The sequence below is a fragment of the Cibotium barometz genome, chromosome 35 (assembly GCF_041138505.1).
Source record: "Cibotium barometz isolate CiBa-2024 chromosome 35, ASM4113850v1, whole genome shotgun sequence".
Lineage (NCBI taxonomy): Eukaryota > Viridiplantae > Streptophyta > Polypodiopsida > Cyatheales > Cibotiaceae > Cibotium > Cibotium barometz.
This window is the reverse complement of record NC_141080.1, coordinates 41088847-41116048: the sequence shown is the minus strand read 5'-3', so window position 1 is coordinate 41116048 and position 27202 is coordinate 41088847. Positions and strand designations below refer to the sequence as shown.

Sequence of the window (27202 nt, the reverse complement as noted above, 5' to 3'; positions counted from 1 at the left end):
AACCAGTGGAGGGTTATCGGCAGGGATGGATGGCATGATGTGTTTTCAATGCATTAACCGCATGTATTTAAAACCTACTCTAGCAAAAATGGTACCTAATAAAACCTCACTATCCACATGTATACATAACATGCGTGGGGGAAACACATTCTTTTTAAATGGCAAGAGGGAGTATGGGGCCAGGCCGACAATGTTAAGCATGGCATGCCTGCCATGAAGCAGCCAAAAGTGTTCACCTTTTCTGCTGTGTACATAAATCCAACTAGCATCATCCTCAAGTGCGACCCTTATGTGAAAGGCATTCACTCTCAGAGAAAAATGACCAATCAAACACCCCTGATTAAATGAAGAAATTCATGTATTAATCATATATCTAGGTCTAAATTAAACTTCTCCCCGTTCTTTCCCTCGTAGGGTAAAGAACCAGCATGGAAAAAAAAATATACATGCTTTGCAAGGCGAAGGCAACCCAGATAAGGCTCTAGTAGTTGCCTAAGCCTCAAAAAACTACATCAATTAATTGAGTAAAACTTTCTTAGCCTTGGCTTGGAACCTAAGACAGGAAACCTTCACAGTGCCTTCAGGAGTAGAACATTACTCTTATAGGGAGCTCGGACAAAACTGTGAGCACTAAAAATTGCTCAAGAATTTCTGTACTTGTTTCTGTAAGAAACCTCCATTGTTTGCTGAGGTACAGTTTTACCCCTAGATGATCTACGTACAGATGAATCCTCCATGGCAACCCGCTGCGCAATATCTTTACTTCGCTTCTGCAAAGCATCACTGGTACAACACAAAATTTGATAGGTTGTTGGCCTTGGAAACTGGGACATAAACCATCAACGCTAGCTTAAGAGCAACAAAACAAAATCCTACTGACAATAGTAGCTTTGGGCGTTGGGTTGTTGTTGGGGCATTTGTGGGGGGAAGTGCATGCACGTGTGATGGAGGGCACAGTTCCCCTTTGTCATCTCTCGTATAAGGGATGCAATCTGACCCAGCTAATCCATCTAAAGTGCTCCTTGGAGGAGCACCCTCCTGGGTGGGACATGAAATAGGAGAACCCTCGGGACTACTCCCAGGTGGGGAGTAAAATTATGTTTTTTTTGGGGGGGAGGAGAGAAAAAAAAAAACAAATCACTGCATCAAATGTGCCGCACCTTATCTTACTGTAGTGTTTCTCTAGTTGTCTTTGCAGTGCCTTTTCCCTTATGCCCTTGGAATTCAAGGACCCATATAATGCTTCTAGCTGGAAGGAAACAATCCATAAAAACGATAGCCAAAATCAGGATGTGAATCTTACTTAAAAAGAAGAAAAAGTACAGTAAGCTTGAAGACAAACCTCTTCTTTTGCACTGTAGTACCCCCATCTCATCGACTCTCCATCCTCTACAAATATCCGCCCTTCTCTTGGGAAGAACCAATACCTATTGTGATCTCTATCTCTTCCTAAAGGATTTGTTCTTATGACACGTTTCTCAATCTCCCGTTCAAGATGTTCTTGCTGTAAGCATAAGAAATCAGCAATACATAAAAAATCCTACTCATCATGTAAAAAGCTACACATGGGACCCTCTTCAAATATGGGTTGCAGACTGGCAATGACAAAAACTCATATAGATGTCGTATACTTGCCCTTTTTTGCACTTCCATCGTCTTCTTCTCTTGCAGTTTGCGTTCCTTGATTTCTTCGAGCTTGACCTTCCGCTTTTCTTGAAGTCTTTTCTGCTCTTCAATTCTTTTCTTTTCCTTCTCTATCTCCTCTGCTTGTTTCAATTCAGCCCGAAGCTTGAGGGCCAACTGCCTCGAGCGACCAGACGCTTTGGAGATTTCATCTTCACCATTACTGGTCCACACACTTCTCAGTTAGAGCTGATGGCTGAAAAAGAAATGCAAAAACAGAACATGCTCATCATCTCAGACAAAAATCCCATACCCATTTTCACAAGTTCCGTTGGGTAAACTATTGGAATGTGAACTCTTCTCGAAGCTGGGCTCTTCATTGTCTGTGCCTCCATCAGATTCACTCTCCTCCTCCCTCTCCTCCTCCTTCTCCTCCACCTCTTCCTCTTCCTCTTCCTTTGGATGTTCTCTTGAACTTGCTTCAGTAGTATCACAAGCAGTATCTGTACTCTGTGCCTGCTTCAACCGTTCTTGTGCCTCCTTGCCCCTCTTTGATTCTTCCATTTCTTCTTTTCTTTTTTGTGCTGCAATAGCCTGCTTTTCTTCTATATAAACATCCAACTGGTCTCTGATGGCAGTGGAACCAAGACCCCATTCAACCAATTGACACAGAATATCGAGTTTTGTAGAAGGCTCCAACAGCCTATAATTTCCTTTGCCAATTGTTGATGAATGTAGAGCCAGTTTCTCAAACCGTTCCAGTTTCAAAAAATCGGAAAGGTCATCTTTCCAAGTCTGAATAGTTACCTATACAAACAGCTATAAGTGGTAAGAGTGAGTGAGTGTGTGTGTGTGTGTGTGTGTGTGAAGAGAGAGAGACAGAGTGTGTGTGTGTGTGTATGTTGTTGGGGGGGGGGGGGGCCTCTGAATGTGGGCACACGTGTGGATGCGTACACCATATTACTTTACAAATAAAAAAGATAATCAGGCTTACTTTCGCTTTTCGCTTCCTTTTCTCTTGGAATGACTGATGGACTGCAGGGTCGCTGAGTGCCAACTTGAGCAAAGCATGGTGTGCTTCCCTCAATAGTATGGGGTCTGTTTCTTTGCACTCCAAGGCCTTCTCAAATTCCTCTAGAGAAAATGGGGATAAGCGTATGACCTTCCCAAACAAGGAGCAGAAATTCCAAACCATCAGCAGATGCCCAGTGCAGTCCATTGAAAGAGGAAAATCTGAAGATGGAACTGGCCTCTCTGGGAGTGGTGATTCATAGGGAGATGGTTGTATAAGAGAGTCCTCGATTGGATACTTGATAGGAAGCACTTTCACTATGGGATCTGCACAAACAAGACAATCCTAAGTCTAAGCAACAAAAAATCTCAACACTCGTGCAGTGTGTCATGACAAAAGGCACCGACTGCAACATTACCTGTCTTAACCTTGCCCTTATCATCTTCAGATGCAGTTCCTCCCTCCCCTGCCACCTCTCCATCCACTTTTCTTTGTTTCTTGTTCACGTGATTCTCAGGCTGTGTGTCTTCAACCTGTCACGACAATGACATTCAAAAACCAACAATCTAGAGGAGGGATCCATAATTCATAAAAATTATGATCCTTACCAGTGGTCTTTTGGTGGCTCCATTTGCTTCCTTGTTACTTGGCTCCTGTTTAACAAAGAACTTCAACAACTCTTCTGGCGGGTCTGTTGCTATCCCGTACTTGTGACAAAGCTTCTCAAGAACCACCAAGGGTGTCTGGGAGTTCCTGGAAGCATTATCCTTCACAGATTCCCTGATAAAGGACTTCACAAGTGCCCTGGTAAAGGGGACTTTCTTCCGTATCAAGCTATCAGTTGACTCAACAGAGTTTCCAATCACATTCTTGTCATTGTCCAACCATCCTACTTCATAACTAGAAGTGCCATTTTCAGGACTTTGCCCCTCATTCACTCGAATAACTCTGCATGGCCTCGTGGCATTTTCTTTCACATAATCCACCTCTTCACCAACCACAAAGCGATCTTTGAAAGCTTTCAATATCGCACTCACAAGGTCATCAAGTCGAAGCATACCTATGAAAGTAGGGAGTAAATACCAAAGCTTAGAACCAGTGCAAAACCTTACTTGTCACATGCATAGTTAAGAACTCTCTCAGTGAGCAAGCAGGCCGCAAAACAAAATTGAGTAAACTCTAATTCTTACCAAAGAGCCCATGTGCAGCATGGCAAGCACAACAGGAAATCATGGACATGTGTTAGCACAACCACACCCCCACACATCAACCATCTAAATGCAGACATGTTCATGGGTACATAAAAGCATACATTCTACCTTGGATGTTCAAAAGGCACTATAACCATATAGCCAAAATGCTTTGGATTGTCTGAGCCAATCTTGGATTCCATCAGCTGCATTCCTAAGCTGGGCACGCAGGTTAGACGAGCCATTTATAGCCAAAGGAATATGCCAAAGCTACAAAAAAGGGCCCTTTGTTCTCATTTCTTGATTTCTCCCGTCTCACTGACAAGTTGAGTAAAGAATCATCTACCTTGCACAATCTTCCTTCCCACCTAGCCATTAAAACTTCACCTCACCATGGGCACTTTCGTCTCAAAAGCACATAACATTAACTGAATTTTGTGCTCCAGAATTCATCAATAAAATATATTTGATTCTAAATCGCTGGTCTTCTCTTGTAGATGCACAGATGTCAGACACCTTATTCTGCTTTGCCTTCCCATTATCAGCCACACATTTTAAACCACATACACTGAGCTGAACTTGTCTGAGTCATGTAAAACAGTACTCAATATGACTGACTCAAAAAGCTCTTCCTTTCTATTGAAACTTTGACAAGACTAGTCAATATTTGTTGCAGCATTTTCTCCCACATTCCAGAGTCAGAAGGAGCCATCACCATTATTTTCAAGCATTATGATAGGATGTCACCTGCATACCCTAATCAGGTTGCACATGGACATGACCTTCAGTGGTAGTCACCTAATAGGCAAATCCCAAGGGCGAGTATGGACTCACTGGACAGTATTTTGCGCACCCGGACAAGGGGGTACCAAGGCGGCCATTGTTGGGTCAGGTCATTCATGAAGGGAACACAGAGCAGGGTTTGTGGTGCCAGTTCCTCACACAATAGACAGGGATCCTGGATCATCAGCATGCAGCTTCTGTAAGTGATTTTACCTTGCTCTAGTGGAGGACAGCAGGTTATCAGTTAGGTTACGCATTGTAGCAGAATTGCACAACATACAATTATAGATCTGTTTTTTTATTGTATATATATTTATAATAAACACTACGAGTAGGTTAGGTAAAGAGTCTCTTCACCTACTATCTACTCCTCTATGTTTTAAATATGTAAGCGGAGCATTTTCCTAATCAGTATTAATTAGAATTAATTATGTTTAGCTTCCACAGTCATGTCTCATAGAATCCGAAAAGAGTAGGTATAGATAATCAAAGGGAAGCTAGATCAGAAGTTTTTCTGATGAGTTCATGAATAATCCCTCTACATACGCTGGACAAGGGATACTTGAGTTGTGACATACCTCTTAGATCCTGTGAATCATGCATTTTGCAGACATTCGGTCTAGAAGTGCTTACGGGCAGCAATTGGCCAAGGACAGAGCTTTCCCATACAAAGATGTACGTTAGACCAAGCCAGGAAGTTTTGGCAGGCCATTTGAGCAGCAGGCAGGCCGAACATGGCAAAGGCACATCATGCAAGCCACTGGGCAGCATCAAGGTGATTAGGCACATTAAGTACAATGTGTTTGGAACATGCCTCAAACGAGTACCTGAAGTACTACGCATCACAATGGGTACACATTCACTACATTCGAATTTTACCAATCATGTACTTCAAGATTTGGGAAAATTAGGCAAATTGGGGGATTTGGTTGAATTGGGAAATTTAGAAAAATTGGGGGATTCAGGGAGAACTAGGGAAATTGGAAGTTTGGGGGAAGTTTTCTTTTGTTTGAAAGAAGAAATTGGGGGATTATGGGGTGATTATAAAATTGGGGATACTAGAAACGTTAGTTGTCATTAAGAAATTTCAATTTTGAAGCAAATTTAAAAATATATGGGAATTGAGGGGGAATTGGAGGATTTCACGTAATTAAAGGGATATGGTATTTAAAAAGTAAAATTGGATCATTAGGAAGAAAAACTGAAAGGATTAGAAGGGGATTGTTGGGGAGAAAGAAAGAAAGAAAGATATATCAAGCGTCTACTAAAGACCCAATGGGCCTATGAGACCAAAGTGATACAATAATGTCCATGGCATATCTCATCATGGAATGAAAAATAAAACAGAAAGAAAACATAAACATAGCTATCTCACTTGGGTGATACAAAACTGTCCATGGAAACTCATCATGGAAATACTAAGAACATAGAAACATGCGAGCAGCATCAGCTCCGAGTAGATGGTATACCACTCTCCAATATATCAAGCATGGGGGTAATGAGTATGGCCAAGAGGTCTCCCTCAGCTATGTGATGTGGAAAGGTAGCTCGATGGCGGTGGAGCATGTCCTGGATCTGGAGCTAATGAGGTGATTGTGGCCGACGGGGGAGTATCAAATCCCCATAGGACCTCCTCGTAGAACGCTACTGGTACAAGACTTGAAACCTGCAAACAAACCAAACAAACGTGAAGGGGGTGCAGGCCTGACTCACCTCCCAACCTTGACAGCCATGGGCAAGCCCACAAGTCTTGGCTGTCCCCACCGAGCCACGAGCTGAGCTAACTAGATGGACGTACCAACCAATCTCTACCTCGTGACATCCCATACCGCCACGAAGCTACCCTCGCGGGCCTCAAGACTGCTGCCGGCCTCGGCTGCATAAAGCAGGTGCATGTCTGCACTAGATCCAGGCTCCTGACCATAGAGCTCTCACAAAGACACACGAGACTCTATGAACTAATGACTAACCTTGGCCACCCTTTTATAGGCTCTTGGCCGGTCATCGAGCTCCACACTTGGGCACCCGCCCATCCATACTTGGATGCCCGCCCGTTAGTCTATGCCTAACTCGGCTCGCCAATCAACCTGCCTAGCTCCAAGCTTCCCCAAACCTCAAAGCTAGTCTTGTGTGCGTGTAGCACACGGTAGACACACACTGTGCACATGACAGGGAAAGAGAGAGAGAGAGAGAGAGAGAGAGAGATGTATTAACATCTTCAAAAGGCCAAAATGACCTATGAGACCAAAAGGTTACATCATATCCATGAGGTACATCATCCTAGGTACAAAATAGTAGTAAAGAAAGATAACAAAAATCTAGAACTATAAAATCTGATCTAGGTACATGTGCAAAGAGCTCTCATATCACCCTAATACATCCCTCATGGGCCGATGTGACATGGTGCTCAAGGTGGCAAAATTGAGCCGGCACGAGGTGGTCTTGCGATGATGGGAGATGATGGCCCGGATCCTCCTGTGGTGGCGTGCCTGTGGGCGAGGGCGATGGGATTTGGGGCGCCGAGCTTTGCATAACTCAGTGGCTTTGTCGAGTGTCACACCTCTCGGCCGAGCTCCTGCACTAGCTTGTGGTCCAGGTATGGTGGGTGGATCGGCCCTTGGAGTGATGGTATAGGAAAAGTCGGTGAGAGCTCTCTGTGTTGGTCCTCGAGCAAGTACAGCTGATCTGGATCTCACTAAGGACTTCCTGTGTCTGTGGAGCTCTAGAAGAAAAAGTCTCAGGCATCTCTGATCCGAGAAGTCCATGATTCTAGAAAGTGGTCCGAACCCAGCTCGAAAGAGGCAATGGAACTCCCCCGAATCTCATAGTATACAAGGCATCGGCATATGTAATGATCCTCTGTCTCAGGCTCTGTGTGACAAAGCTGGCATATCCTATCCTCTGGTGCGGCCGCCCTGGGACCATATCTGACTATCTCCACTCTCAGCTGGTGGGACAAGGTGCGTATCTGGCCGATCGCAGATCTCACCCCAAAAGATAGGTGTGTGTCCATGTAGCGTGGGCGGATGATGAAACCATCCTCTGTCAGGCATAGGAGGTGATCTCTATAGAAGGCCATCTTCATCCCCAGTGTACGACTAGGTGAATTCCATGTCCTCTGAGTATCCAGTCTGACAATGTCCTTCCTTATAACCCTATTCCGCTCTGTGCGGCTGAGAGCAAATGATGGGGCCTCTATGCTATACTGGAACGGGGGGAATGCCTCCATCTGCATGTCGTGGATGCCAAAGCAAGTGCCTACCTATGCATACCAACACTCTGTATCTCCCTCAGTGTCAACTATCTCGAGGACTCCAGGGCTAGCCGGGGGTATCTATCTAGTGGAAGCTCCCATAGACTGTGCCAATATGTCACTGTCTAGAATAGAGCCTCTCTCACTATCGATACAGCCCCCATCTTTGCCTACACAATCGCATGTGGTGTTGATGGCTTACTCCTGATCATGTATGAGATCATCCCCCCTAGGGGCCTCTCCATCGACTTGCACCCATTATATACCTCCTCTATATTTGTCTCGGCCGGCTCTCTCCTCTGTCTCCTCCTATAATGTAAGTTGGGACCACAGATGGGGGCACCATACAGTAGTGCAAGTGTAACTAGAGTATCAAATAGCCAAAGCTTCATCCTCGGCTCCTAAAACTGTATCTGTGAGCATTACCTCTCTAGTGAGCCAAGGGCTGCATATCCCCTAATCAATCTAGCTTCGGCCGCCTTCCGCATTGAGAACTGAGGTTCGGCAAAAGTGATCCCAAAGTATACATATGAGGTAACATACTCCACATTGTATGTAAACTGTACTGCAGATCTACCTATCCGTTGTGGGGAGGTGTTAAAGATCATGACCCTGGTCTTTCCAAGGTTCACAGTGAGGTCCCGATCCTCGCAAAAGGCTCGTAATGCATCCAAATGCCTCTACAGCCCCTCTCGTGAATCAAAAATAAGAACAATATCATCTGCATACAAGAGGATCGGTATCAAGGCTCTTGGTAAATGTGCTCTCGGTCCTCCCTGTCTATCTATGTAATCCAAGATCTCGTCAATGTATAGACCAAATAGAGTAGGAGACAAGGGGCAGCCCTGCTTCACCCCAATAGTGCTGTGTATGACTCTGAGTCACCTCCTGGAGCCCGTACTCTGCCTGTGACTCACTCATAGAGTGTAATGATCCCCCAAAGCATCTCTATTGGCACTCCCATATCCTGCAATCTCCTCATTAGTCATGCCCGTGGGACGGTATCAAAAGCTTTGCGGAAATCCACAAAGCAACAGTATATACGTTTGCCCGTGAGCTCTCCCCTCCTCAAAGATCCCCCGTAGTGTAAAGATATGATCTAGTGTGGAGTGCCCTCTCCTAAAGCCTGCCTGCCCCGGTGCTCCGAGTCTCTGCTCCTCGGACCATCTACTAAGCTCATGCTCCAAACTCCAACCATAAATCTTGGCCAAGGTGTGACCAATCATGATAGTCCTTTAGTTGCTGTGGTCCATGGGGTCACCTACTTTCAAGATAGGTACAATAGTATTCAATGACCAGCTGGCGAGGAAGCCCTCACATAGAGCCCTGTGAAACATGTGACCCAGTAAAGGGACTAGCGTGTTCCAAGCATGAGAGAAATGCTCGGTGAGGAGTCCATCATGATCCTATGCTCTCCCAGTCTGCATCCTTTCAATAGCATTTCTCACCATGCTCAAGTCAAAGAAGGAAGAGTGTGGGGGACGAGGTTCGGGTGGATGGGAGAGAGGTGGCTGCTCAGGGGCATGGTAGAGATAGGTGGCATAGGTGTGCCAAGTGCCGAGTGAAGTAATCGGAGTCGACAGGCGATGATCCTAGAAGGTCCTCCAAGCCTCCTTACAATCCCTCCCAAGAAATAACTGGTATAGCTCCTACTCAAGCCTAGCTAGGTAGGCTCTCTTCTTCCTCTGCGTGAGACGACGGAAGATCACTTGCGCTTGCTAGTGAGTGGTGGATCCTAGCGCCACCTCTCGATGTAGACGGACTCAAGTATCACAACATTCCTCGAGGTACTAGCTATTCTGTGGGACAGTCCCTCCTGGTGATGTAGGGGTGGCTCTAGAGTGCAGGAAGGTGGCTGCAGACGTATGGAGGGTGGCTGCGAGTTGTGTGGTAAGCTCATCAGGTGGGATGTGGGGGTCGAGGTCAGAGAGGATGCAGTAGACATGATCAGAATAGATGGAAGAGGTCTCTTTGGTGAAGTGGTATCTCGAGCAGTGATGGGGTAAAGCAGGTGGTTAGCATGTGAGGGAGAAGGCCAAGTATGCATGGTCAGCTGCAACACCGATGAGGCAAGACGAGATGGTAAACTCCGGAATGATTGGGATCAAAGAGAGGGATCCCATTAGATAGTACACTGTACTAGCTCCATGTCTGAAGGAGTAGGAGGTGAAAGAGTTCGATCCAAGCCATCTGGCTAGGCCATTATGAATGGCTAGCCTATGAGCCCCGCTGAGGGCTAAGAGATACTCTCCATAGTCTGTGCGGGCTGCTATATCCTGTGATGTCCACTCCAGCTCCATACCACCGTGTCAATCTCTTGGTACATGGGATCATCTGTCTCAAAGAAGGGTACATGTGCACATGCGGTGCGGGCATTGAAGTCTCCAGCCAGGAGGATGTCCCCTAGACTAGAAAACTTCATAATGTCGTCATAAAGGGGCAGGTACGGGGACTCTCCATAGGTGGCATATTTAGAAGTGGAGGGTGCAAAGTAGCACACTGCAAGGTAGATGTAACGGGCCCTCTGTCTGGATCCTCACCCACAAAAACCGTGCAGCCTTATCCCACCCGACCGCTTGTATCACATGCTGAGAGTCCTCCCCGTATAGTAAAGCCACCCCTCCCGACCCTCAAGTACCCCCTGACGTGCATGGTTATGGACGATGAACAAACTCCCATCTGTGTCCTCTCACCTCTGGAAGCCAACTCCCCTGGCACTGATGTGTCTGTGTATAAGACCAAGTCTCTCCCTCTAAATGTCTCCTCAAACAGACCTTCATCTGTCCTCAAGGTGAAAGAAAGTGAAGCAAATATAAAACACAGATGTAGGCTTAGGTACAAGACCTGTAAATGCTGGAAACTGATGTTTATTGCTGAAATCTCAGCACGAGGGAAGCCCGTAGGTGCTGTACAATGGTGAGAAGCAGTAGCAACTGCTCATGACCTCAACTGAATGCTGAAAAAATGAGATGAATTGAGGGAAAGGGAGCCATCCCTTATATACTCCCTCAAGATGTTGGTCGGCCAGCTGTACCAGGCCGACAGCATGGCAGTAGCATAAAATGCTACATAGAGAGCCTAAAAATACCAAAAAATGGTAGAAAAATGCTGAATAATCTCTGCTAAGATATGCCAATGCAGGGCCTCATAAATGGCCAGTACAAGCATGAAAAAGCAAATATAAAACACAGATGTACGCTCAAGTACAAGACCTGTAAATGCTGAAAACTGATGTTTATTGCTGAAATCTGAGCACAAGGGAAGCCCGTAGGTGCTGTACAATGGTGAGACGCAGTAGCAACTGCTAATGACCTCAACTGAATGCTGAAAAAATGAGATGAATTGAGGGAAAGGGAGCCAGCCCTTATATACTCCCTCAAGATGCTGGTCGGCCAGCTGTAGCAGGCCAACAGTATGGAAGTAGCATAAAATGCTACATAAAATGCCTAAAATACCAAAAATGGTAAAAAAAATGCTGAATAATCTCTGCTAAGATATGCCAATGCCAGGCCTCATAAATGGCCAATACAAGCATGAAAAAGGTGATGTAGAACCTTTGGAGATGATATAATCCAACACAAGGCGCCATCGCAGTTCCAAACCGCAATCTCTAGCTTGGTCTCATAGGTCTCGCACCGTCATTGGGCACGTTGCTCGGTGATGATCACCCTCCAATCACTGTACATTGCCCATTTCCCTGGTGCATCCAAGATGCGTGGCATGCACTCCCTCTTGTGTGCCACCTATGCTAGTGTGAGATCGTCTTCGAGGTAAGTCTTTTCTCCTTTTAGTGCCCACCTTTTGGTAAGGAATGCTTGCCTCGACTCCAACCCCGCAAACTTGAGGATGAGTGCGTGTTCCTTGGTGGTGTCTTTGCCCACCCTCCATGCCTCGACGAAGGGGGTATCATAGATTTCCATCTTTCTGCATAGTGCTATAGCGTCCTCTTTCAACGAGGCTCCTTCCTTCATCCCACCACCCTCACATTAAATACCCTAATCTTCCTTCTTTTCTCCTCTTTGAGTGTGTCATTGATGATGTTTGGTGATGATGGTGGGTTCCGTTGCTTCTTGGCAACCTCAATCCAACTGCCCGCTTCTTCCACTTGTTTATGTGTCTTCTTAATCATCTACACCCATGTGGTTGCCTCGTTTGCCGCCTTCTCCTCTTGTTCCTTGGAGGGTCTTTATTTGCTCTCTAGGTGTATTCAGCTCATCATTGAGGGATGGCCCTCCTGTCTCACACAGGATGCGGCTCTTCTCATCACCTGCTCATCATTACCAGCGGGCGGCCCTCTTGTCTCACACAGGCTGCGACTCTTCTCATCAGTTGCTCATCATCAACAGCGGGCGGCCCTCTTGTCTCACGCAGGCTACGGCTCATCATGAGCAACACCTGAAGCTCGTCATCAACAGAGCGGAAGCCATTGCACTCGTCATCAGCGGCACGGTGAGCTGCATCTCAAGCGCCTTTTTGGGCAGTTACATCTCAAGCGCCTTTTTTGGTGGCTCACCTCAGTTCACACAACACAACGCTCAGATTGCCTTCTCTCTAGCCCTTCTTCATGGGGTTTTCTTGTAGCTCAACATTCATGCTTGCAAAGCACAACTTAAAGTGTGCTTCTTGTGCCTAGGCTTCTAAACTAGCTCCGAGTTCTCATCATTAGTGGTCTAATGGCTAAGGACTTCTCAACGATCGAGAAATTCAATGGAGAAGGGTTCCACTCATGGCAAACTCAAGTCAAGCACATGCTTATGTTCAAAGGGCTATGGCCATATGTGAGTGGGAAGACGACAGTGGATCCAACAAAAGAAGATGAAGTTAAAGACGATGAACAGGCCCAAGCGATTATCATGCTTCATCTCGACAAAGGCGTGATCCATCATGTGGATGAATTGAAGACCGCCAAGGCAAAGTGGGATGAATTGGAGAAGCTTCATGGTGCTTAAGGTAAAAATTCTAAAATTGCCTTGAAAATTGAATTCTTTGGTTTAGAATTTACACAAGGCGACCTTGGCACCTTCATCTCTCGAATGAAGGGACTCATGGCGCAGCTTGCATCGGTAAATGCTAAGGTAGATGATGAAGATGCAGTTGCAGTCTTACTCAAGTCAGTGGCTAAGGTTTATGGTACTTTGGTCACCACCTTGAAGAATGTCCCAGATCCAACATTAGAGGGCATCATCTCATCTCTCCTTGATGAGGAGAAGAGGATAAGGCAAGTGGGGCATCATCAACCGGTAGTTCCGTCAATGAGGCTTTGTACACTCAATCTAGAGAGAGAGAGATGTCATTAACGTCTACAAAAGACCCGAAAGAACAAAAAGTTGTTACATGTGACCTATGAGTAAACTGAATATCAAGACAACATGAAAAAAGTAAAAGACTAGCTACTGAAAAGATAGACAAGGTCAAGTACTACGTAGACCCTATGTGTACAATAAAAGTAGGCGGCAGTAGGCAGCAAAACCTCACGTGTCCGGACTCATAATGTGTCATCCTCCTCATGAACCGTGAACCCAACCTCAACATCCACCATTTGTGGGGCTACCTCTCTATAGCCTGTTTGCCAGCCTGCCGCGGGTCTGGAGGGTACTCACTCAATTGGAACATCTAGCTTTGTCTTGTGAGATACCATCGTGCCCAAGAGTGTAGAAGAAAAGACGATGGAGAGCTCAAGCCATGGTAGGTGGATGAGTAACCATGGATGGAAGAGAGAAAGAGAGAGACAGGACAACACACAAGAGAGAGCAAGATTGCATAGCAACACAATGACTAAATTATCAGTGATAAAACATCCACTATCTACAATGCTTTTATAGGCACAAGGCCTTATCTTTTGTCCCTTAATAAGAGGTGGTTCACACCTAATGTGTTCACACCAAGACCTAGGCATCCTTTCACACCACTGAGACTCTGACTATTTCAACACCCTCCTCGGAGCGGAGGTGGTGAGACCCGGACGCAAAAGAAGCAACCAACCTCCAACTGCAAATTCTGAAGAAGATAAGCTGATGAAGATGCAACCATGGACACTCCAATACTGTAGATACTGAATACACCTCGAAAAGAGCACCTCCCAACTTGACTCCTCGAAACAAAATGCCACCCTGAACAGCAAAGAAATCTACTTGGCTCTTGGTATAGAATTATGAGTTTGCGGAAAACACCGCTCCCATCATCCCTCAACAGTAGACGGTGAACACATCACGTCTCAAAAGACTTCAAACAATGAACTTGGAACTTATCCAATCCATAATCTCTGCTACACCAAGCAATAGACTTGGAACACATCCAGTCCATAACTCTAAAAAATAAACTTGTCTCGCCAAATATTTTAACTACTTGGAACTTTGACATATTGGTCCCATGCACAAAAAATCAAAGCTTGTGACAGCCCCCTCTCCCGCCCACAAGCCTCCTCTCGCTGGAAGCACACGGGGGGGAACTATATCTATAACTATAGCTATAGAAAATGACCATCCAAGTCCTCCCTAGCTTTCACAACCTTGGGGACACTAGAAGTATCAGAGTCATCATCCTGTATATGATCACTGCATATCTTTGAAAACTTGATCCTAGCCAAGGCTTTACCGTTGTTCTTGCAATCCTTGGCCAAATGACCCTGATTTCCACAAGAGTAGCAACGACGACGTCATGTCTTATCTGTTGCACTGTAGTAAGTGCCTGATCCTGTCCACTAGGAGAGACCCTTACCTGCCCTTGAGAAACAAGGACAGATTCCTCCTCTAAGAGAGAACCCATATCCACGACAATAGCAAACCTCCACAAGCAAGCCTTTGTGCCACCAATGATCTCAGCACTCCACCAATCTCCAGCACTATCTTGTGGTCCTCCGGTCTAGACTCCCGAAGAAAAATCTTCTGGAACTTGTCATGGAGAGCCTAGTGCTTCTCTGAAGCACTGGCCAACGTCTGGGCAGTCTGGATGTATATTATCACACACTGAGTGCCTTTCCTGATTGCTTGTTTAGCTTGCAAGTGGCTTATGAGAGGAAAGTTCGAGATTCCTAGCTCACACTTAATGGTCACTGGGACTTTGGACACATTCCGACTAATCTAAAAAGTGAGCCTGTCCCAATCACTATCTGGCTGGAACTTGTCAAACCACTCAATTCCCAAAATTAGGTCTCCTACTAGAGCAACAATCATAAAATCATGCACAAACTCTATGCCATAAATAACTAACTTAGCACCTAGAGCTTCAAACTTGATGCTCATCGTCATCCATGTGCTAAAACCCTCAACTTTCTTGTCCACCGAATTCAAGACGAAACGGGCTCGCCGAGCAGCCTGTGCCATGACCACATCCTCCATGTTGTCGCTGTTAAACAAGACAACAACTCTCTGGCCACCTATGTAGCCAAAGGTCTTAAGCAATTTGTTGCACTCATACTCCTGGTCATGGACGCCCTTCTGCTTATCTTCCAGCTCCCGGCTAACGATTACTCGGATCCGAAGAACTAGGGACAACCGCTGGGGTCTGTGGGAGCTGGGCTTGCCACGAAAGCCGTAGAGGCTGGGGTGGTTGTCTGTGGAGTGGCAATCTTCTTAGGACACTCCCTAGAAGTGTGTCCTTTTGTATGACAAAAGAAACACCTACGCTCCTCCTTGTACTAAGCTATCTCCTCAGCACTCAATTTGCCGCCGGTCTTGCCTGCTTGAGCTTTCTGGTCTGGAGTAAGCTTGGGCGCATTGGTCGAGTTCTTGGAGCCAGAGACTCCCATGCTCTATCCTGGGGAAGACCACGTCTGGTTCTGGCCTTTTACCCCCAGGGCGAGTGCCTTGGGAGTGGCAAGCTGAGAAGTCTTGGGCTTTCCGCCATTATGCTCCATTTCACCACTCTGTGCAAGCGAGAGTGCATGTTCGAAGGTGGCTAGCCCAAACATAAGTTTGAAATTTTTCTAGCAAAATGAAGGACTAGTTACGCGTTTTGCCATGCTCCCCTAAACTCGTCTTCGAGTCACTCAAGGTAATGGTGCAGTAGAAACCGCCGCTTAAGGTGGAGGACAAACACGTACCAAACATAAGCCGCCATACCTAATCTGGTGTGGGCATAAGCCCACTAGGTCCACCAACAAATGGCCTCACCTTCCAAGTACCATCTAGCCAAGATCATGTCAGAATGCACAACAGAAATGAAGACAATTGCTGTAGAGATCAATACACAGATGAAAGAGAGAGAGAGAAGCTAGTGTAACTCTGCTATATACATCATTAAAATCCCAGAATCTACATGGAAGAGTGTGGGGGCAAGGGGCCATTTTATATGGCCCCTGGCTGTTGATCGGCCAACCCAGAGTCAGCCGACAGAGCAGCCCACGACCAGCATATGGACAGTCGACCAGCAAAAAAGCAATCAGCCAGCACAAAAATACACTCGTGCATCACCTAATCAGTCGGCCAACACAGACACAGTCGGCCAAGCATCTGGGGGCAGCCGACAGCCCACACACAGCTCCAAAAAAATAGGAAAAAATACAAAGAGTGAGGAAAAATGGGAAGACACCAAATACGGGCGAGCACACCACAACAAAGGCCCTAACATAGTGTACAGACAGGAGATGATTGCTAACACCCCCTCTCAGCTCCTAGATATGGAACCAACCCCAGTGAGCTGGAGTGCCGTCGGAGCATAGCCTGAGGTAGAGACTTCGTGAAGAGGTCCGCTACATTGTCCTCCGTCGAACAATAAAGAAGCAAGATGTCACCAGCCAAGATCTTCTCACGAACAAAGTGATATAGTATCTCTATGTGCTTGGTCCAGGCATGGAAGACCAGGTTCCGAGCAATAGCCATACAGCTCTGGTTATCACACTAGATGACCGTGGGCTCCTTCTATGGAAACCCAATCTCGCCAAGCAACCTCCGCAGCCACACAACCTCGCAAGCAGCACCACAAGAAGTCCGATACTCTGCCTCTGTAGACGACAAGGCAATAGTTGGCTGCTCCATGAAACAGCTCCTAAGCCGAGGGTAAAACTGCAACCTAATGTAGATCTCCTCGTGTCTTGATCTCCTCCCCAGTCTAAGTCACTCCAACCTTGGAGTCGAACTCGTTCCTTCGTTTCACCTCCAGTGGTGTAGAAGAGTCCAAGATCCTTCGTACCCTGCAGATACCGCAAGATCTGCAATCCTGCATCCCAATGAGACTTCAACAGCGTCTGCATAAATGAGCTCAACAGCCCCACAGGAAATCTCAAGTTCAATCTGGTGTTCAGCAACCAGATCAATGAACCAACCAGCTTCCGATACAGAGAGGCATCAACTGGCTCACAAGGATCATTCACTGGTTCATTGGTGACGTGATAGGCTTGCACTTCTCCATCCCAAAGGCCTCAAGCAACTCATGAACATGTCAGAATATGCAGCGGGGATGAAGACAAAATCTGAGAACACGAGCAAGTGCAGAAAAAATACAGCAATGGAGATATATATATATATATAGAGAGAGAGAGAGAGAGAGAGAGAGAGAGAGAGAGAGAGGCATGCAACTCTGCTCTCTATAAACAAGGAAAATCCCGAAAACATGATACAATGTGATGGGGGCAATGCGGCCATTTTATATGGCCCCAAACATGGGGTCGGCCTGCATCAAGGACAGCCAATCGGACAAGAAAACCCACGACCGCATATGTGAACAGTCGACACAGCAGAAAAGATGTCGACCTGCATCTGAGAAGTCCACGACTTGTGCAAACTAGTCGGCCAACTCCCAGAGTGTGAACACATGCATACTGATGCAGTCGGCCAGCAACTGGGTCCTGCCATCACAGGACAGCCACCCAAGCCATGAAAAAATAGGGAAAAATGAAAAAAAAATATGGAGAGTGGGGAAAAATGATGAAACACCTAATATGGGCGGGCACACCCACAACAACAAGACCATGGTGTATATGTATAGATAGGAGATGACTTCTAACAGAACATACCACTGCTGAGAGACAAAGAACCCCCTCTGGGTCTGCGAGATCTCCAATCCCAAGAAGAAGTGGAGTAAGCCTAAATCAGTCATCTCAAACTCCTTTGACAAGGCAACCTTCATCACTACAATGTGCTCCATATGATTGCCGATGAGAATGAGATCATCCACATAAAGGATGATCAACATGACCATACCGCGTTCCCGAAAGAGATATAGATTGGGATCTGCAACCAATCTCTGAAATCCAGTCCGTAAAAAGAAAGAATCGATCTTCTGATTCCAAGCCCTGAGAGCCTGTTTAAGACCATACAAGGCCTTTCGCAACCTGTAAACCATCCCCTTTGATCCTGGAACCTCAAAGCCTAGAGGTTGCTCAACATACACCTCCTCTTGCAGGTCACCATTAAGGAATGCAGATTTAACATCCATCTGAAATATGGGCCACCGCTGAGAAGAAGCAAGGGCAAGAACGGTCCGAATCGTGGTCACTGACCGTTTCGACGGCCTCAGAACCAACTCCCAAGTGTTATTCTTCTCAATGGCATCCAGTTCCACTTGCATGGTTTTCCTCCAAGTATCTTGTGCAAGGGCTTCCTTGACGGAAGTGGACTCTTTGTCCCACATGATACGAGACATCAAAGCATAGTTTACCTGTAAAAGCTCAATTGAATGATTTTTATCACGAACTCTATGCAATCTTCAAGGTCCGTCCTCCGTGGTCCACTCGGAGGGAAGCTCCATAACACTTGACTCGCGAAGGGTGTCTACCAACCACCTGGGTACTCGAATAGAACGCGGAGCCTCCTGCTGCTGCAGGGACTCATCTCTAGCTGCGGGCTCAACCTCCTCAACTGACTGAGGCAGTCCAACTGGAACAATCTACTGGGAATCATCATCAGAATCATCTGGGTCTCCAAGAAGTGGCAGCTCATTAACAGTGGAAACCAGAACATGCTCATCAAAAACCACATCCCTACTGACGACAACCTCGTTCCTCTTTATATCATACAACCTGTATCCCTTGGAAAGAGAGTTATATCGCACAAAGACAAGCTTTTGGGACCTTGAGTCGAGCTTCCCCCTCTACTTCTTTGGAATGTGAACATATGCATCACTCCCAAACACACGAAAATCGGAGACATCTGGTTTCCTGCCATAATACACCTCAAAGGGAGTCATGTTCGGTACTGAAGTCGTCGGATAACGGTTGAGGATATAGACAGCCATAGCCATAGCCACAACCTCTCCCCGAAGTGGACGAGGAAGATCACGATGCTCCAGCATCTTCCTCGCCATCTCCACCACAGTCCTGTTCTTACGCTCAACTACTCCATTCTCTAACAACGAACCTATATTGGCCAGCTCCCGCTTGATGCCACGTTCCGCACAAAACCGCACGAAAGCATTGGAAGAAAATTCTCCTCCTTTGTCAGCCCTAAGAGTCTTTATCTGCAAGCCAGACTCTTTCTCCACCATCACATGCCACTCCTTGAACCGAGGAGAAGCTTGGTCCTTCTATGAGAGAAAATAAACCCATGTGAATCTGCTACATGTAGGCATATGCGCACTTATGGTAGTGCTATGTGTGAACAGGGCTTAACCAAGGGTACTTTTTCCCATGTGGTTTTTCCCCTTGGATATCATGTGAAAGGACACTCTACATATAATATTTTGTACTTCTATATTATATGGATGTGACACACATGCAAGGGTTGACTTGAATTTTGTGGCTACCACACTTTTGGCTCTCTCTCTCTCTCTCTCTCTCTCTCTCTCTCTCTCTCTCTCTCTCTCTCTCTCTCTCTCTCTCTCTCTCCTGTGTGAGCTTCTCCATCCTGCACCTAACCCTAATGTGCAGATTTGTGTGTGTGTGAGTGTGTGAGTCCAACACCAACAATTGGTATCAGAGCTCTGGAGGTTCTCAGCTTCCTGGAATTTCAGTCTCTGCAATTCCCTGTGGAATTCCGTCAACGCAATCCGTCCGTCCGTCGCCTGCGAAATCCCGTCCGTCCGTCGCTCATTCTGTCCACTTCTTCCGCCCAACCCCGCCGGCACACTAGTGCAAGGAGCGCCACTGCCGCTTTCTACCTCCTTGTCCCAACGGAGCTAGTGCGGGGACCTCCGCCTCCTTCTTGCCCAGTAGCTGCATCGCTCTGGGTGCGCCTACCGTCGTGCCCTGCTCCGGCCACCCCGACTGCACGGTTCCGACCGTACCTGTGGTTCCATACGCGCGTACCTGCAGCTCCGGACGCCACTCCCTGCGGGTACCAATACCTCGTCCAGTGCGCACCCCTGCACTGCTCCAGTACTTCATTCCGGCGCGTTTACCTGCAGCGCTCCAGTCCAATGCCGGCCTCCAGCCTGACACCGCTGCTACACGCTTGTACTTGCGTTAACCAACCTTCGTGTGTACTGCTCGGGTGGCACCTGTACCATATGTGCTGCCCTCGCTTCTTGCAGGTTTGCTTTAGAAGTTTATTATTATGTGTTGAACCCATAAACTTTTTTTTTTAACTGCAGGGCAAGGCAGGTTCAGTAATTTTTAGGGGTTTGCCAAAATTCCCCTTTGCCAGAAAAATTGCAAATGGTGCCATTCATACTGTTTAAGTTGGAATTTGGGGGTTTTCCAAATTGAGGTCAAAATCAACAAATTGAGCCTCTTTCAGTTGCAAAAATTTGGGGCTTTTGTGAAAATTGGCCAATTAATTGCACATTGAAGAAATTGCAATGCATAAAAATTGGGGCTTTTCAGATTGGAGCATGTAATTGGACATTACATCTGTGATTTGTCGCATATGTATACACATTGTGTGTAATTGGACAATTTGGTGCAGGTTTACACTTGCTTCAGTTTGCAAACAAAAATTTACACAGGACATTTGGTTGCCTGGCAGTGCACATTGGTGCTTGGTTTGCTTGCATGTATATTTTGTTGACATGGTTCAAAATGCTACTAATGTATTTGGTGTGCTCACCCAGGAGGACAAGTTGGATGGATCTAACTACTCCCTCTGGAGTTTCATGATCCGTAATTTGCTGGTAGCCAAAGGGCTTTGGGGCATCGTGTGTGGTAATGACACACGCCCACTTACCATACAGCCAGCTACGCCTCAAAGGGGAGGTGCTCAAAGAGCTCCTGAAGTAGAACCTACTCCCACACAAGAGCAGAAGAGATGGGACTCTAGGGATGCACAGGCCATGTCATTGATAGCCCTTTCAGTGAAAAGGACTATTATTCCGCACATTCGTTCTTGCAAGACATCGAAGCTTGCATGGGACACATTGGAAGCAATGTATCAAGTACGCAACGAGGCAAGAGTTGCCTACTTGAAGAGGCAATTGGATCTTCTTTCTATGGATGAGAGTGATTCCATGGCAGATCATCTCACCAAAGTGAAAGATTTGCAGGAACAATTGCTCAACATTGATGAGGTTATCCCAGACAGCTGGCTGGTCACCAACACTCTTCATTCTTTACCACCTTCCTACTTGGGCTTTCACACCTCTCTCAACCTCTCTATGAGAGGAGGTGGTGATCCCGTCACTTTTGAAGAGCTGGTGGGTTTACTCTTGCAGAAAGAGCAAACAAGAGCAAACTTATTGAGCAACCGTGGTGGAGACAAGGCATTTACAGCCAAGGATAAGGGTAAAGCAAAGAGCTTTAAGCATGGGGGACAACAGTCTAGCAAGGCTGGTCATGGATAGCCCTCTTCTGGTCGTGAAAAGTCTGACAAAGGGGATGCAAACAAGCCCAAAAAGAAGGGCAAATGTCACTACTGCCATAAGCCTGGACACTACATCAGTGAATGTAGGAAGCGCATTGCAAAAGAGAAAAGGAAAGAAACAGGCAATGCAGTAGCAGACTCTTCTGATGACAAAGCACAGCAATCAGCTAATGTAATTCAAGAAGAGTACACTTTTTTGGTCACATGCACTAGTGACACACCAAGTGCTTCAGACAATGATATGTCTTGCATTGCATCTGACAGGCAGGATGTATCATGGTATTTTGATAGTGGTGCTTCGAGCCACATCACTTCATGCAAAGATGTATTTCAGCACTTGGTTTATGCTTCAAATGGCCGCACTGTATCATGTGCAGATCATACCACATATCCAGTAAAGGGAATTGGCAATGTCATACTTATTGCAGCCAATGGTGCCAATATATGTATGAAAAATGTATTGTATGTTCCAGGCATAAAGAAAAATCTGCTCTACGTCTCAACCATAAACGACCAAGGTTTTAAGGTTGAATTTGAAGATGGAAAGTGTTTGGTAAAAGACCCATCAAAGGGTTATGAAATAGTCACTTCTGGAACACGATACAAAGGCTTGTATAAGCTGGACAGCTATGACAAGCGTACTTATGATGCAAATACAGTGGCTGCCCACACTCCTGCTATGCATGATGCAGAGCTATGGCATGCTTGTTTTGGGCATGTAAATTTTCGGAGTTTGATGCTTTTGCAGAAGCATCATATGGTTGATAATATGCCGCCTCGAGTCTCCACCAAGACATGTATGTGAGGGGTGTATTTTGGGAAAGATGCAACGAAAACCATTCCCCAAAGATGGAGCTGTTAGAGCTGAAAGTAAATTACAGCTCATACATAGTGATGTATGTGGTCCAATGCGGACACCATCCATAGGGGGGCATCTTTATTTCATCACATTCATTGATGACTACTCCAGGTTTGCTTGGGTTTACCCTTTGAAAGCGAAAGTAGAGGTATTTACATGCTTTCGACACTTTGTAGCAATGGCTGAAAATAAGTGTGGATGTAAAGTCCAAACACTCCGCTCAGATAGAGGTGGAGAATACATGTCAAATGCATTCAAGGATTATATGCTTCAAAAGGGCATCAAACACCAATGTACTGTGCCTTATACACCGCAGCAGAATGGTGTAGCTGAAAGGAAAAATAGATCTCTCATGGAGATGGCAAGATGCATGGTGAAAGCCCAAAAGTTGCCTCACAATTTTTGGATGGAAGCTATAATGTGTGCAACTCATGTGTTGAACAGGTGTCCAACAAAAGCTTTGAAAACCATAACACCATTTGAGGCTTGGTATAGCCGAAAGCTAACAGTGGATTATATGCGTACATTTGGGTGTTTGGCATATGCACATGTGCCAGAACAACTCCGAACAAAGCTAGTTGACAAAGCAATGAAATGCATTTTTGTGGGCTACAGCAATGAGAGCAAGGGATACCGTCTTTATAATCCAACAACACGAAGGATTTTTGTCAGTAGAGATGTGGTATTTGCTGAAAATTCAGAACAGCCCCATGTATGTACAACTTGTATAAAAGTAATGATACAAGCATACAGGACATGTTTGATGGACTATTACCATTGCAATTAGGGGGGATTCAGATCAGCCAACCCCTACACAAGAAAATCCTCATGTAGAACATGTGGAACAGCTAGCCATTCAGCCCTCTTCTATGGAAGAAGTGGAAGATCTTGTCAGGGAAGAGCAAACAGCCATAGACACAACCAAGTCAGTGCCAAGATGGTTGCTGAAAACTTTGCAAGAAAGCAAACTTGCAGCTCCACTCACAGGTAGAACAAGGACTAGTTCCAACCATGCATTGAATATACATCGTGGGGAGTCTACATTAGCCATGGGTGGTCTCTTTGATTCAGAAGAGCCTTCTTCTTATGAAGAAGCACATGAGAATGAGCATTGGGTGCAAGCTATGCAAGCTGAAATCTCTTCTATCATGAAGAACAATACTTGGGATCTTGTGGAATTGCCTAAAGGCAAGCATGTCATTGAAACAAAGTTGGTGTACAAAGTCAAAAGGAAGTATGATGGTACTATTGACAGGTACAAAGCAAAACTTGTGGCTAAAGGCTACTCCCAGAAAAGGGGAATAGATTATGAGGAGACTTTTGCTCCTACTTCGAGAATGACCACAATAAGATCAGTGATTACTTTTATAATTAAAGCTTTTGCTCACATATTTATTATAGGTTAAAGTCATAATTGTGAAACAAACTTTTATGATTAAAGCTAAACACTAATAGAATGTTTAGAAAGCTTATGTTCATGTGTTTAAGTCTTTCGTTATTATAATCATAATGCTAAACACTTATATTAGCCCAAAAGTCTTACATTGGTATCAAAGCCCGCGTCTCCTCTTAGAGCCTTACTTCAACTAGAATCTTGCGAAGCTATTCCATAGTCTGAGAAGGTTACACCATAGACGTTGAGCTCACCACCAAGCTTCATTGACAAGATATGTGGACACTCTACAATTAAAACACTACCGTTTTGCTTCTTTATATATATACCTAGATGAATCCAGGAACATGCCAAATTCACCTTTTAGGAACGTGCATGTTATATACTAATGGTAGTCAACCCACAAGACTATATAACTATCAACTCCATTATGCATCATATGGACTAGATACTACGACATCCCCACTAACGTCATCAGTGCCCAATAGTGGGTGTAGAACTCTGTATCAAGATATGCTCTCACACACACACACACACACATAAGAGCATATATTCACAGCCCTTCGTACTAAGTTTCTGTCAAACCTCCGGAGATGCAGGGCAGACTCAACCATAATGAAGCCTAGCACAAAGGGAAGTAGCAAATAGAAAGAATTAGTACAACAAATAATGCTTCTTTATAGCCCAAGGTTCCAATAAATTTCTTTTTCCGCTATTCCTTTAGTGTTGGTTGCCTAATTAGAATTGAGGGGGTCAATCAATAGAGGAGAGACATCTTAGTCAAGTTTGGAAAAAGTTCTCTTTTGCTACCCTTGGCTTATTTCTAGTTTTCTACACTCTGTGCTCATGGCCACAAACACACAGCTTTTGCCAATATGCTATCCACATGACTATCCACTTCATCTTTCATTTCTTTGTTGTTTATAACTCTTAGAGAAGCTCTTGCATCTCCTATCACATATTGTATGCACATTGTATCTTCTTGGTTGCATATGCAATTTCAACCTCACAGCAAATCTCTCTTATGACCCTCAAATCTAATATCAAATTCAATTCATCCAACAGCTAAAACAAAGATTCATCTAGAACAATATCATGAACTAGAAACTTAAAAAATTAAAGACAATTAAAAAGCATCATTTTTCTCAATGATATAGTTTAACAATATCATAAACTAGACACTTGGAATAGAAGCTGCACTAAACACTATTATTGATTTACTTGAGAAATTAAGCATTGACAGAACTTACTGAATTGCACAAGACGGAGTACAGGTCCCATAAACTCTTTAGGAAATTGCTGCACTTTTTCTGTAGCTTTGCGCTCTGATACAAGAGCCTCCTCATATATCAAGTTGATTTTACCTGTATACTTACATGTCCACACTCTTTGACGGTACAAATTTATCCGCTTCAAATACTCTCTGGTGGTGAAGATATGTCAAGGATGGCAAGGAAGTGCTTTCCTACGCATAAGGCTTGATCCACTACGATGCATTATGTAACCTTGCTCATGCATTATGTAACCTTGCTCCGTGACATGCACAATGTAAGTTCATAGTGCACATCATGGGACACAGTTACATAAGTTCACAGAACCATGATTGTATCATCTACAACACACATACATTGCAGATGGTGTTTGTGGCCATATGCACATTGTGCGCACAGGCATGAGTGTACAGGAAGACTGCAGGAATAGAAAAAGGATACTCATAATCTCTGAATATCTCCTTTGTAAAACGCACTTGAAAAACGAGCTCTTTTGGTTTCAGGTTATCTGGTGGTTTGCTGAGGTCATACGGCTTTCTCTTTAGGAGAGGCATATGGCCAAGTAGTAGTGCCCTGCAATTAAATTTTTTCAATTTAAACTACTCATGTATATATAACTAGCTTGAAATGCAATTTTCCGTTTTTTTTTTACCATTTTACTATTGATAATCTCCCCTTGATATTAACCTTGAAGCTGATCAGCCATTTGATATGATATGTGATGTATCTAACTTGGACACACTTAAAAGCGCCATGTACCCTATGTATGTGTCATGTAAGTACGGCTAGGGCAACTCATGCATATAACATGGTAAAGTATATGCCAGGATCACGAGAACCATGCTAGATTCATGGGCTCTGCCATCCAAAGAAAAAGAAAAAAAAAACTCATTCGTAAGGGCTATGCTAAGGCCGGCATGGATTTCTGTGTGTAATCTGAAATTCCTTCATCGTTCCTAGGGTTTCAAAACCCTGAAAAAACTTCACTTTGCTTGATGGCACCAAAGGGCAAGCTTGGCTTGCTAGGGTAACGTTGACAGGAATGAAAAAGAAAAAATGCTTACTTGTGCGAGGCTGAATGGAAACGCAGAACGCCGTGGCGCAAACCCTCAAACGGCAGAGACAGCAGAGAATGTGGTAGAACTCTGAACTGATATTCTTCGAAACTCTGCGAAAATGGCAGAGCTGAGAGAGAGGAGAAGCAGGCGATGGATGAAGCGAGCTTCTCTCCCTCTCTCTCTATATCCCTGTGCTTTTGCTTGCGCAAATCGTCCACTCGTCGTCGTCTCGAATCCTGCAATTTGGTTTTCCCGCCTCTTTTCCTCACCCTTATGCTTCTCTGACCTGCTGGCTATTGCGTCGTCTTGGGAAAAAAAAATAGTTCTTAAACGAATTCGCCTTGCTTCCAAGGACCTCCTCGCAGAGAGGAAAGCAGAGGGAAGAGAAACAGAGACGGAGAGAGAAAGAGAACGTGAAAAAGGGAGGGAAGGGGACCTGTGAAGATCGCTCACCAACACGTCCTAGTGTAAACGATCCCTTTTTGACCGTGCTGGTGTGAACAGTCCCTACCAACATAATTGGAAGTTGTAGTTATTAATCGACGTGTCCGGCCACTAGATTTCTTTTGAGCTACTCACTTGTACTTTTGAAGAGTGCACGTTGTGTGTATGGGATAGCTTGCCACATTATGGGCCATGGCCTTTGCATCCCATTGTGCTGCGTCCATGGAAGAAGGTGAAAGCTTCCATAGGGGTGCTTTTTAAGCCCATTTTTGACATTTTGGTCACTAAATACACCCACCTTATTTTGAGTGGCCATCAATAAATAAGATAAAATCTGGAAAAAAAAAACAAGCACCATCTCTACTAAAACCATCATTTTGAAGTGCGACCCAACCCGTCCAATATCATCCTTGATGGGCAATCAGGCAATCATGGCCTATGTTGAAAAGCCTCAACATAGATCTACAATAGATCTGGGTAAGTAGCAAAAGAATATGGAGTCGCCCACTTTGCATGTGTTGTGGGGACCTTCATTACACACACGGAAGATTTTCTTATGTTGTGAAAAATGCCACATTTAACCCATTTCGAATTTGTATGCCGTCTTGAGATTGGCCACAATAGTCATACTTGCGTATTCCTTCAA

The 27202-nt window shown here is 45.2% G+C and overlaps 1 protein-coding gene across 2 annotated transcripts; it reads right to left on the bottom strand.

The window, feature by feature from the left end:
- Nucleotides 1-340: 340 nt before the first annotated feature.
- On the bottom strand, nt 341-26567 carry LOC147618450 (uncharacterized). Of its 2 annotated transcripts, none has more exons than XM_086774885.1 (11): nt 26119-26567; nt 25496-25627; nt 25034-25206; nt 3244-3695; nt 3054-3168; nt 2618-2961; nt 1937-2430; nt 1632-1846; nt 1343-1500; nt 1161-1249; nt 341-824 (listed from the first exon to the last, which is right to left on the bottom strand). In XM_086774885.1, the coding sequence occupies exons 2-11, from the start codon at nt 25606-25608 to the stop codon at nt 581-583; spliced, it is 2397 nt and encodes a 798-aa protein (XP_086631011.1). In that variant the 5' UTR covers nt 25609-25627; nt 26119-26567; the 3' UTR covers nt 341-580. The 2 variants fall into 2 exon arrangements, with proteins under 2 accessions (XP_086631011.1, XP_086631012.1); XM_086774886.1 differs by having other exon boundaries at nt 341-783.
- Nucleotides 26568-27202: the final 635 nt, after the last annotated feature.

Bases quoted from the DNA above. Each gene is read 5' to 3' on its own strand.
- LOC147618450 (XM_086774885.1), bottom strand. From the start codon at position 25,608: ATGCCTCTCCTAAAGAGAAAGCCGTATGACCTCAGCAAACCACCAGAT. The intron at 2,962-3,053 runs GTAATGTTGCAG...TTGTTTGTGCAG, and splicing joins TAAGGGCAAGGTTAAGACAG to ATCCCATAGTGAAAGTGCTT. The intron at 1,250-1,342 runs GTTTGTCTTCAA...GTTTCCTTCCAG, and splicing joins ACTACAGTGCAAAAGAAGAG to CTAGAAGCATTATATGGGTC.